Source organism: Artemia franciscana, chromosome 4 (assembly GCF_032884065.1).
Source record: "Artemia franciscana chromosome 4, ASM3288406v1, whole genome shotgun sequence".
NCBI lineage: Eukaryota > Metazoa > Arthropoda > Branchiopoda > Anostraca > Artemiidae > Artemia > Artemia franciscana.
Window position 1 is genome coordinate 15,539,242 of NC_088866.1, and position 13,290 is coordinate 15,552,531.

The 13,290-nt window shown below is 35.2% G+C and overlaps 2 protein-coding genes across 2 annotated transcripts in view; one reads left to right on the plus strand and one right to left on the minus strand.

Annotated features, from left to right (window-relative positions):
- The window catches only part of LOC136026046 (FAD-linked sulfhydryl oxidase ALR-like), an 86,553-nt gene that overhangs the window by 19,950 nt on the left and 53,313 nt on the right, over window positions 1-13,290 (plus strand). The gene's annotated exons all lie outside the window — the stretch shown is intronic.
- Window positions 1-13,290, minus strand: part of LOC136026045 (developmentally-regulated GTP-binding protein 2-like) — a 41,871-nt gene that overhangs the window by 8,924 nt on the left and 19,657 nt on the right. The window contains exons 3-5 of the mRNA XM_065702218.1: window positions 10,028-10,171; window positions 3,058-3,165; window positions 90-247 (exon numbers count right to left, since the gene is read on the minus strand). Of these exons, the coding sequence (XP_065558290.1) occupies window positions 90-247; window positions 3,058-3,165; window positions 10,028-10,171 (410 nt within the window). The remainder of the gene's footprint in view (window positions 1-89; window positions 248-3,057; window positions 3,166-10,027; window positions 10,172-13,290) is intronic.

Consider the following 13,290-nt stretch of genomic DNA (forward strand, 5'->3'; position numbering starts at 1 on the left):
TAGTTTTACTGCATACCATCCCTTTTCCTAATAACTGATCCAAACATAAGAACAAGAAAAAGATGAAAAGTGGTGAATATATACAATACCTAACTACAACAGAAAAAGGTTGTCTTGCAATTCTGTCCACTTCTTCCATTGAAATTTGGTCAATTTTGTTATAAACGTATAAACAAGGTAGATACACTCTGTTACCAGAAATAACATCAATCAACTCATCAGCAGTACAATCATCACGGAAAAGTACCTATAATTGAATCCAATTAGCTTTATTTCGAGGCTGTCGGAATAAGGCTACACTCTTCCCACGAAATTATTTATCTTATAAGTAAGGAGGGATGGCTTCTCAAAAAGGAGAAATATAAGGTTAGATTAGGTTACCTCACAAAAAGGATTAACTTAAGTGATTTTTATCGTATAGTAAAATCTCATTTAATTCATGCGTAAAATTAATCAAGAGTGGAATCAGCGGATTAATACTGATTGGCTGGGCTGTCAACAATTTAACGGTAATATATACATCTTTTACAGATGGAACATCAAAATGATAGTAAACGTGTAAGTTTTACCTATTTATTCGCAGCAGCACCATCTATTAATAAAAATGACGAAACTTTGTTTCTACAAAGTAAGAAAGAAACAGTTGTTAGAAAATCAATTTTTGAAAATCATTCTGCCTCTCCAGAATGAGATTCTTAAGGAACATAACAAACTTATAATATACTGGTCAATGAATTACAACAGTAACAATAAAAATGCAGATGAACGTGCCTTTCAACAATCATGATATTAGAATTACTAGCTACTTTTTCTACTTTCACCCTTACACGAAGGAGATTAAGGAGAAATTCAAAATAGTCAAAAGTTCTAATAACTACCGTCCCCAGGGGGGGATTCTTGTCCCCCACAGCATATAGGGCAAGGATTGTAAATACTCTAGTCTTTTTGGTTTCATCCTTACACGAAGGTAATAAATGATGATAATAAATGGTGAAATCTACCCATTATTTACGTACCGAAGTTATCATTACGACAAGGCGGAATTTTTGATCCTGGGTATGTCCAAGGGAATGTTGACAGGGATGTGGAACTAAATCAAAAGGCACTATATGCATCGAGGTTATCAAAAGGGCATTTCTGCAATACCTCAGAAACGGCTTGGAATATTAACTTGAAACTTTTAGGGTAACTTCTACTACTACTACTACTGCAGCAGCTGCTTATAACTGCGACTGCGACTTCTTTCAGGAAATTTTGAGGAGGAGGATGGGCAAGTTCAAAACAGGCTATAAACAAGATATTTATTTAAAGGGCACATCACCGATACCCCAGGAAGGACCGAACTGTTAAAACTGTTAGGGCATGTTGAAAAGAGGTCGGAGGGCGACCAGCCTTCTACGCTCTTTTAGATACCCCTTAATCCTTTTTAGACCCACCCTCCCTTAACACTGATTGAAATTTGGAAATCGTTATCTTGTTAAAAACAGTCGAAAGGGTTAATAACTATGCCTCCAGGGATGCAATGCCACTCACAGGCCCCGGGGCAAAGGATTGTAAATTGTGCAATTCGCCCATTGCTTACATACATTGGGAAAGATTTGAATGTTAAATCCTGTTTGTGTCCGAAAAGCGTATTAAGCGTATTAAGGCAAAGTGCCTAAAATTGTCCTCCTCAAGGAATTCCACCTCCCTACCTTGGCAGCCCGACGTGTTATTTTTTGTACCAATTTCGGAAATAATCTGCGTTGTAACCCCCGCTTTCAACGTATATTCACAGCTCATTATTGCCCTCAGAAGCCCCTTACCTCGATCAAAGGCACAAAAAATCTCCGTTTTAAATCCTATTAATGCAAGAACTAAGCACTACAGAAAGAGCTTTGTGCCAGCGTTTGTTAAAATCATAAATAAACGAAATTTGTAATGCATCACGTTAATGTGTCATTTATATTGTTAATGTGTTAGTTTTGTTGTTTCATTTTTATTTGACAGGCGAGTTGGATTCATTGGTGTATGTTTTTTATAATGTACTTACGTTTTTACTTATGCCCCCATTTTTTTTCATTTTATTCATTGTATTCACTGTGTTTGGCAGGCCAGTTTGATTGACAGGCCATCGCTGTAGGCAATGTTTAAATATTTCACTTATGTGCTTATGTAGGCTAGCTGACTGAAGGCTACAAGTTCGGCAGTTTCACGTTGTGAGAGTTTGCTTGATGATAAAGTACTTCTATACTTCTATACTAGGTGTAAATTGTATCTGCAACTGTGATTGCTATCACCCCTACTACAAATGTGACTCCAAATACTACTGCTTCTTCTACTAAATGTAGAACTACTGAACTAGAATAAAACAAGTTTAAGCGCATCCTAAGGGAGTTTTATTCTAATTACAAAAAGAGAAAGTACGAAGAATATTTTCGGGTAAGTAAAAATAAATAGATATTTCGGCAAAGACCTCTACTAGACCTGCTTGATTGCAATAAGAAGGTTTAAGAAAAACATAGAAAAACGGAGAAAATAATCTCAGAAATAGAAGAAAGATTCAAGAATGAAACAAACCTTAATTAAAATAGCAAAAAGCACTGAGTTTTCATTCTGGTTTTTTGTCTGTTTACTATTTTCAAGTTTCAGTTTTTTGAGCCTTCGTTTTCCATGACGTATGTTTTTTTTATGGCTGAAACTTGGCAGAAACATTTTACTGGATGTTTACTTTGAAATTTTCTTCGTTTATCGTGTGTTTGATTTTAATCTCGGACTACCCCGACTCAAAAACAAATAAATTAACAGCCTAAAACACAACAGTTTGGGGTTCCACATCTCCCCTTCAGCCGATTTCCCAGCCTTTAAACTTCCCTATGGCTTTGGTATTGAATATCTATGAATCCTAACTCCTTTCGGCAGATGTAATTCTTTAAAATGTAACCATTGTAACCTAAACTTTTGAAACAACACACTAATACCAATTTTGCTTTACCCCACGATATAATTTTTTAGTAGGGCAAAGTATTTCAAAATCATCTAAGCTAGTTTATTGTAATAAATCAATTAAAATGATACCTCTGCATTAAAAATTTTATATTCATGGAGAATCATTTGAACTAGTTTTTCATCAACTTTTGTGAGAGTTAGTGTTGAATTGAATGCTATGCCACCACCTTTCTTAATCTGAAACAAAAAGAATTAAAATTGACTAAACCAAGTAGTTTCAATAGCTTAGTAAAAGACAAAACAAGACTTTTAAATGAAAGAACATCGCTTTTTAATAAAAGGGCTAAAAAACAGGTACATACAGGTGTTTAAAATTGATATCAGGGTACTATAGAACGATATATCACTAAATCCAGTAATAATGAAGCCATTTATTCTACCAATACTACTTAAGGTTCTATTAGTTTTAAACCAGTTTAAACCTTAATGAAAGACCAACCTAAAAATGCCATATCATTTCCAATTTACTGAAAATGCATATGAAGGGAATAGATTCAAAAAGAAGAAAACGAGAATTCGGATGAGAATTCGGTGCATGTTAGATTAGTGAAAATATGCAGATTGGTACAAACGTACAGTATCAGTAGAGAAAAATTCTAGACGATAGAGCAGCATATCTTGTTCCATTTTTACGATGGCAAACTTTTTAAACATAACTATTGATATTTTGTCTTAGTAGAGCACAGATGAAATTGTCCATTGGCAGGTTTAAGGGAAACGGTCACACGACACTTCTTTGAGGTGATTTCTGATGATTGTTCATTACAACCCCTCTTCGTTTTAGTTTCCATTTCTTTTTTCTTAATAATTAAGATTCGTTTGAAGCTTTAATTTCTCTTTTAACATTTTATATTTTAGGAAAAAGTTTTTTTTAGTTTAATCTTGATCGTTTTCTAGTTAACATAATTTTTGGGGAGAAATAATACTATTAATGTTGACTAGTATTATATATAACTAAATATTATCAATAGCTAATACTAATAATTTATTTATGCCCTATTTACATACAAAGGATGTACACAGAGGAGTATGGAAAGAAAACTGAAAAATATAAAAATTACACTTCTAAATAAAATCAGTAAATCATAGCTGTTTGTTAACTAATGTTAATGTTAACTAATTAGTGAAATGTTAACTAATAACAGAAACATAATAGCTGTGCTCGTGATTAAGTAGTTGTGGTGAGAGTAGGGGTCGTAGTAGTGTTGGTCGGATTAGTAAGAACAATAAGAATAATAATAATTTGATGAATATAAAGAGCAAGGTTGTAACTTAAACAAGTTATTGTGAACTCTTATAACATAGAGCCACTAAGTACATTAGGATATTATTTACGCTGCAGAGTAGGTTCAAAAATTAATAAGAATGACCATTGTATTGCATTCCAGCCAACATCAGGGCACACTAAACAGGCAGTACTGGAGGCGAATTTTTTTTTATGCATTGCATCATGCGGTAGTTGCTTCTGAGTAGTGGACTTAATCTTAAGTAGACTTAAGATTGATTGTTGAACAAAATGTTTTTTTTTTTAGTTTCCGTTACAGGATAAAAAAGGCGGTAAAAAAATGATTTATCATCAAATTCTGCGTTTTCGAAGGTTAAACTGCTTCACAGACTCTTGCTTTAATTGAGAAGTCCTAAAAAGACAATGCCATATCAAAAGTCCAGATTTTGGGCTGGCGGCTGGCATAAGGACTTAAAAGACGAGTGGTAGAGAGTTGGGACAAAATATCGATCTGGGCACCCTTCGAGAAAAATTTTCAGGCGAAAACATATAAAAGTCATATAACTCTTCGACTCTGACAGTCAGCTTAGGCTGCAATTAATAGCGCTACAACTAAACAAGCGGAATCTCAATCTGAAAAAAAAACTGCAAAATTGATCCCAAAAGTGTTGAGTGATGAGCAAAAATAAAGACGACTTGGCCTGTGTCTAGAAATGATGGAGGTTGTGGAACGTCAGCGGACCTTTTAGTCGTCACAATAAGTGATGACGGAACACGGGTTTTCTAATATGATCTTTAGACAAAACAACCGAGTTCTGAGTGGTACGCAACTAATCTTTGAACAATAAGAAGGCATGAACGGTGAATTCCAACATAAAGAACACGTTATTTTTCTTTTTGACAACTGTCGGGTAATACACAACAGATTTATTCTTCAAGGACAGACTTTCAACGCCACTTTCTGTAATGTTTTCCTTGCATGGCTGCACTGAAACGTGAAGAGGAAACCACCAGAGATTTATAGTCGGTGGTAACTTCACCACAATAACGTTTCAAGCTACACCGTCCTTCATTTGAAGTCATACTTGGCCTGGACACAGGTGTAACGGCCACAGCCTTCGTGTACACTTTATTCAAGCCTGACAAACTTTTCCTTGCACTCAAAATTGGAAACAACTTTTAAAGACAGCAGTTTAGATGGCACTGTCACCATCCAGAGTGCCATAAACAACTTTTTAAAGACATTTAGTAAGGTAACTTCCGGGAAGCACATGAATCATGGGAATCAGGCTGTCAGGCGTGAATCAGCACCCGAGCGATCTGTTTTGAAGATTTTTGAGGTGTTGTGAAATCTTATGAACAAATCTATATTTTTAGCTTCAGTCTCGTTACTTTTTGACGAACCTTTTATAAAATAATGCTTTCTTGTTTCTAATTTGTAGGTTTTGAGTTTTCAGTAAAGCGCTGGTGTTCCATTTAGTCAGTTTACTTCCACTAGTTTTATACATTCAAGTTGCACAGGCTTGGAAGCAATAGTTCTTGTTCGTTCTTAACTGTGCTCCTTAGTTCCGCCTGAAAATCTTTGTATTTTGAATTGACCTTTGCTATCTTCTTTTTTTAAGAAGAAATAAATATATATAAAGCTTGAGTTAGAAACTTGGAAATCATTATTTGTAGCAGCTCAGAGAAACAAGAGTGACCGAGAAAAAACTTGGTTCTAGGCTGAAGGTCGGGTTATTTGTCGTTTCACTGTTATATTATGTCTAAAGCGCACGTACTAGCGATAACTACAGGCTCTCTTCCACCGTCCAAGCGCAAACTAACAATGTCAGCTACCAGTTTTCTGCTAGCCCTATTCCCAGAAACAAAATTTATCAGGCTAGAAAAAAAATACAAGCTTATGAACAAACTCAGCAGAGCCAACTAGGCTGCTCTTTCCATGAAGATAGAGAATTATTAGCTGCTACGGACTCTATCATTATTTACAGCAGTGCAACTTGTACTATAAAAGATTTAGAAACCTGATAAATATATTTTTTTGATACTGCAATGAAATAATAATTTCGTTAGTAGTATTAGAAGAGGAATATTGTAGCTAAAAGAGGAATATTGTATCAAGATAAACGAAAGTAGCAATAAATGCAGTAATAAACTTGTATAATTTTCATCTTTTGACAATACAAGTGAAAAGGACAAGTCTATCTTTAAAACACAAACCCCCCACTCCATCCCCCAACAAAAGTTGACAAGATCTCAATCTACTAATATGATCAAAAATAGAATTGAACGATAAATAACAAACCAGTTGACAACAACCAAAGGATATTACTATTTATAATAAAGAACTTCCTCAAGGAAAATAGTTTCAAGGAACTTAATCAAGAATGATATTCTAGTGTTATTTTCAAAGTCGTGGTTAATATAGTAGTTTTTAATAAGAAAACTGGCTTAAATACTTTTAGAACATGGGGGGAAGTATCACGAAAACCGCTACATTCTTGACAAAGTATGCCACCATATTCGGCATTTCTGACATACTCATAAATATTTTTTCGTTATAACTTTTTCTAACGCTCTCACTTTTACTTGTGTTTGCTTTTAGTCTCCAGTACTCGGTTTCTCTACCTCTTCTGGTTTCTCGGTTTCTCGGTTCTACCTCTTCTGATGCCTTTGCTGCCAAAAGTTTCTGATATTGATCCCATAGTCTTTTGTCTTTCTTCATGCCCACTCCTATTCCTGATTATGATAAATGGACTTGCTACTGAACACCCTAACCGCTGGAAATTTGTTGACATATTCTTAATGGAAAAATACCAGAAATTTGAAGAACTCAGCCATGGAAATCATGGAAGATATTTCCCGTGACGCTCCACAGGCCGACATGACTGTGAATGTCAAAAAATCAAATATCATGACTATCAGTTTCTTGCAGAGTACACCTTCGTTGAAGCAATCAATCCCTCCGGAAATGTTCGTCCAGCCGTGCAAACTCCTCTGTATCAGTATCTCGAGCGATCTGAAGTGGGAGATCCACATTATAACATCACAAAGCAAGCTAATTTGACACTTTCTACGCTTAAATCTTTCTTCAAGTTTTCTTGTCCTGCAATCCACCTTTTAAGAATTTATACAAGTTTCATTCGCCCTTTTCTTGAATATTCTTGTCCGGTTTGGAATTTTGGCTTGACTACTTCCCAATCTTGTTCGATAGTCAGTCTAGAAGCAAGCATTAAGAATTATCTATGGTCAAGGTAAACTCCCATATTACCTTTTTCTTAAGCATTTCTAGCTCACTACTCTATCAGAGAGAAGAACCTTCCAGTGTACCTAGTTTGGCAATAAAGCCATGAGAAACCCCCGTTTCAAAAATTTATTCCCCAGCTTTTTCAACCTTTAAGATCCTGACCTCAAAGACCTAACTCCCAGAAAGTATCTACCCTTCAACCTCTCCCACGAATCCACAAGAGATACAGGAAAGTTCTTGCATTTGCAAGCATTATTAATCAGTGAATTTTTTGTTTTGACTCAGTTTTCTAGTTGAAAGGTTCTTTTTAATATGACAAATGTCAGTCTGACACTGTGTGTCTGTGTCTTTCTTTGACACAGACACACTAAAGCTTTTATTTGACAAGTTTTATCTGACTGTAATGCCTGACGTAAAGCGCTAATTCGGCGCCACGCGTTGTGAAAGTCGTTTTTAAAATAAAACTCTCTCTCACTTGTTTCTGCCTGTATGTTTTTTATTCTCCAGTTTCATTATCTCTGTACAGCCTCTTATGAAGTTCATATTTCCACTTACTCTCATCATTGAGCCGGGAGTCTTGTGTCTCTCTTTATAGTACCCACTTCAGACGCCCTTATTTCCACTGGTCTTTGCTTTTAGGTTCCAATCTTTTTCTTTGTAAAACCTCTTCTGCCGATCTTGTTTCTACCTGTCTTAGCTGCTGAGCTTATAGTCTTTGATCTTTCTCTACAGTCTCTTCGGACGTCTTTATCTCCCCTTGTTTTTTAGACTTCAGATTTCTGTTTCTCGCCTTAGCATTTTTTGCCCCTTCGATCGTGTCTATCTTCCCCTGTTTCTACTCTACCCCCTTTCTTCATTTGATCTATAAAATACATAGATAAAGCTCGCCATTTCAAACTGAACTGAAGTTATCTTTACTGAAATTATCTATCTTTACTGGAACTTTGTGTACAATATTTAGATATTTTTCAACAAAAAAATATTTCTTGGGGAGGGGCCACCTACAAGGATAACCATTGACAACATTAACATTTTCAGCTTCATCAGCTTGGTGATCCCAAGGAATATCCTGAGGATTAAACTTATTAAGTTACTATATTTATGGTGACGATTTCAGTAGACACCAGATATGTTCTATTAAATAGTTGTTTGGAAGCAGCTACTGGGGTTTCCCCCTAAATTTGTAATATACTGTTTAAAAACCTGAGGGGGCAGTTGTACAAACCTTATTCCCACTTACTATAATGAAGTTGGCTAGTGGTTGGTGTCAGATTTATATCCAGCGTATCGGTATCGGGATAAGTCATACTGGATTTTAATTGAACGGTTACCCTTAGTAGCCCTTTTCTTACGTAACAGGTCAAATCAAACTAATAAAAGAAAACAGGACCTTCTTTTTAATTACTCAACATTCATTGTGTGTATGTAAGGAAGCTAAATCTCAACAAATACGTGAAAAACTCTACCATGACTGCGTGTTTTATGAAAATACTATTATTCCTGTTCTGTAAGATTTTTACGTATTTGGACCAGGAAAAAAAATTTATTTAAGCTTTTTTTTTCCAAAACCAAAGTTTTATGTTCAACCTAGGAATTCTATCAGATTTTTAACACCCACAGTCTTTACCAAATAATTTTTGAGGATTTTTGTGATGTTTCAGCAATTCTATAGCAATCACTGGTACACTACTTCTTAGGTAATGCATTGCTGTCTCTATCGTCTATTACACATGTAATGTTTTATTTAACAAACGAAAAGAGAAGCTACAAAAGTATTGATAAGAAATCCCTGCATAGTTGGATTATCCAAATAATCTGAGACATAATAATATGGTCATTTTACAGAGGATACAAAAGAGTATATATGATTGAAGCCCATCTTTTCTCAGAATAATTTTGAGGAAACATATCGTGCTTTAAACATAAACCAAGACATACAAATTACCATTTTTGAGGCTATACACATCTACTGGATGCATTAGCCCTGCTTTGAAACGGGATGATAAAAAAAAACCATCAAAGAAATCCGGGAAAGGCTATGAAAACTTCAGAATAGGCTAGACTTATCACGAAAAAAAGAAGAAAAACCTTAACAATTTTCACACTTATTAGATATAATATAAATTCAAGTTAGATATAAATCTAACGACTTTACTGTATAAACTGCCGAGATTGTAGAAACCCCTATACGTGTCACGTCCATTCTTTTATTCGAAGGTCCGAAATCTGAGACTTGAACAATTTCTAACAAGTCCCCTGAATTTTTTAAATGTCGATTTTTCTTCATTTCTATTGTGGCTACTGCATGATCTGTGGTATTTCAGAAAGAAAAATCCTTTACGCAATCAATCCTACTGTTCAATGAAATACTTGATAATCTTTTAAACTCCACTTGATTTGTATCAACTGAAATGTGTAAAAAACTCGGAAATTCCACAATTTTAAAACAAAAACCATATATTTTAATTCTCCCTTTTATAGGAGGGACTTGACATCCGAAATTTTGAACATCCTGAGACACAGCCAAACAAGGAATATACTGCCATGTTGTAATAGAAAAATAACCTTACTTTAAAGTATATATTTGGTTTCCTTCTATTCAACCGAATGCCTACTGATTCTAATTCCTTTTCAAGTAATCCCTTTTGAAGGTCACCTTTTGTAGCATCACACATCATCAATATCAAATCAGCTGTTCTTGCAACGGCAATAACCTAAAAAGAAAATCTTTTTTACATTTTTTCCCTTAATAGCGGAAATTAAAGTGAAAAAATAAGGGTTAATCAATCCCCTATTCTCTCTTTTTCTCCTTCTTTACGGCTGAAAAAATGTGTGGTTCATTTTTTTTATAAATTGGAAACAAAAAGCCAAGAATTTTAATTGTCTTCTAAGCCAGCAATAATGGATAGGTCACAGTCTGCTTAAAGGTTTTGAAAACAAAGGGCATTGCTTCTATGGTAGTGAACTATGCTTTATTTACAAGAAACAATGATCTCTTAACTTCAAAAGTATTTTAGAAAATTAGTAATTTGTTACAAAGATTAAAATACATCTGAAGTAGCCTTAGTCCTCCCCCCTGACACTAAGTTTGAAAGGGACTACGAGTTTTGGTCGAAGTATTTTAATTAATTTTCGAGTTGACAAGCTATTCTCCTCACACAAATCTCAGTCGAGGCTGCCTCTTGAGGTACAAAGGTCAATGGTCCCTAAATATAAGGTCCCTACATTACTCTAATTCACTGCAAAACAGAAATGTAAATGAGTTTTATACTGTCTTTGTTCCCATTACAAATGTTCATCTCTACTTGAAGTTCTTTTACTCCCCCTTTTAACTGTATATGCTCTCTAAATTTTGTTCGACTTTTACCTTGACAATTGTTGTATATTTTGGATTTTAGTCAACTACGCAAAAAGTCTGTTGGACGACAGACTTAATCAATCGTAACATAAACTGTTTTGTGAGTACCAGATTGAAAAACAGTTTCCCCTTTCACCCAAACACAAAATATAAGTCCTGTTACCCCTCTCCAATCCCCGCAAAAAAAAATCCTAAATGTTTCAGCTTGATCCCCCAACTGGGAGACAATATAAAGTATAGTAAGTTGTAACGATCAGAAAACCAACTGGGATATAACTGGGAAACTGGTGTTCCGTGAAATACTGGCTTCATTTACCAGGTTTACAACCTCACTGATCGGTTGATTGGTGGGTGTTGTGGAAATTTACTAATTATACAAAATAGGATGTTTTCAACATACTTGACCTAAGAATTCCCCAACTAAATTCAATTAAGTTTCTCATATATTTAGTAGCTTCTTCATTTGATTTTATTCAGTTGACTGACATATTCAGCATACCGAGTTTTTTTAAATATGTTTTGTAGTCGTTTCTGCATTTTGTCGTTGTTGTTTTTTTATTGATTTTAATTCTGATTGACCTTTATTTCTGTTACTTACTTGAAATTTACATATTATTTTTTCGTTTTGTTTTAATTGAACTCTAGTTTTCCCCCTTTTTTCAACTATAAATACGAGATCGGGAATGTGTCTTTTCTGGGTCCAATTCTTTTTGCTTGGGATTTTAGAATAAAGTTTAATTGACATTTCGATTATGTAAAAGAAAGAGCTCAAATAAGGGATGATCCAAAAAACAAAACAGAATTGACGAAAAATACTAGATAATTGTACCATAGGCTCAATTCAGCTACTTCCTGCATTCCTTTTTGGAAATTAAAAATTTAACATATTTTACAGATCACTTATAAATTATCTACAACCCATCATTTGACAGAAAACAGTCTAAAAATTAGAAACCTTTTACATGTATAGCCCTTCAATGACATATGCGCGCACTCGTATGCGCGCGAGTGGGCTAAAAATGCACAAGTCGTATTAATTGGCAAATTACGAGTAGTAAATTTCACAATCATCTCAACAATATAAAATGAGATACAATACTAAATATGAAATTCAGCACTAAGATTTTCAGTTCTTAAAAAATAATTTCTAGCAATTTCCCGGGAACATTATTTTATCTAGGAGGCTTCACATATATTTGGCATTTCAAATACCCTTAGACTACATTTGTGTACGAAGGTCCAAGCAGCAGAAGGACCACCTGATTTTTCCTGTGGATGGGGTATTCTCAGCCCAAATTTCACATCGGGGATATGTTTGTAGGATCAATTGAGAAAAAAGGGATTATATTCTTCGTCACTTCTGAATTCTGCTCAACTTGGTTTCTCTTGTCAGAGACTTGTACATGCAGTTTAACGCCCATGTTACGACCAGAGACGGTCTACAAGGTCTACGGTCTACATCGACTAACGTTCTACAAGGTTCCTTTCTGTCACTATAGCTCTCCGATCTTTTTTTCATGGCAGTCCTTTCACTCTATCGATAGCTCATAAAGTCCCCTCACAGGAAGGGAAGCCATAAGCACACTAGCTTATTGAGGCAATAGAGAGTCCTTCTGTGATCTCCTATCTCATACCGACTTCATCCACACGACGACCAACCTTTTTGGGACAACTACCAATACCTCAAAATGAGGATCATGTGCTGCTCACGTAAACATGAATCCCAGGTAAATCCCAGCCTCCAACTTGGAGGTGATAGTATAGAGTGGGTTGCGAAGTTTATCAACCTTGGTAGCTTACACACCTTTGACAATAACCATTCCAAAGACATACAGAGAAGAATGGCACTTGCAAACTCCACTATTAAGACTCTGATGCCCATCAGGTCGAACAAGAAATTATCAACAGCGCTTAAATTGGAGGTATTCAAAAATTTCATCATCCCTATCACCATTTATGGTTGTGAAACTAGGACTATTCAAAATGTGGCCAGTGTTGTCTTGCCGTCTTAGAAGCAAAACCAATACGACACATTTCTACCAATGTGACGCATCACTTACCATAAAAGTCTTCAACACTAAGCTTTTTTAGTCTTCAAAGCTGAATAGACTATTCTCGACAGAATTAACTACAAAGATTTAGATGTTGGGACACGCAAAATTTATAGAAAGTACCCATTTCCAGAAAATAGCAAGTGAAGGCCGTTTACATAGCTTTTATCATAAAGGGTACCACCTCCCTCAGAGAGATGGAAATACAATTTATATTGCTTAGCACACCGCGCTTTCTCCGCTTGGCAGAAAATAAGAGCTCTAGTAGGAGTCACATCAATAGGTGGGTGAAAGAAGAGGCCGTAAAAAGATTTTTGAGGGCGGAAAGTACCTTAGTCAAGTCTATAGTTACGGTTCGTTAGTCAAGAAGAGCAGATCTAATATTTGGTTAATTGATCAAGACATTTTCTTGAATTATCAGTTT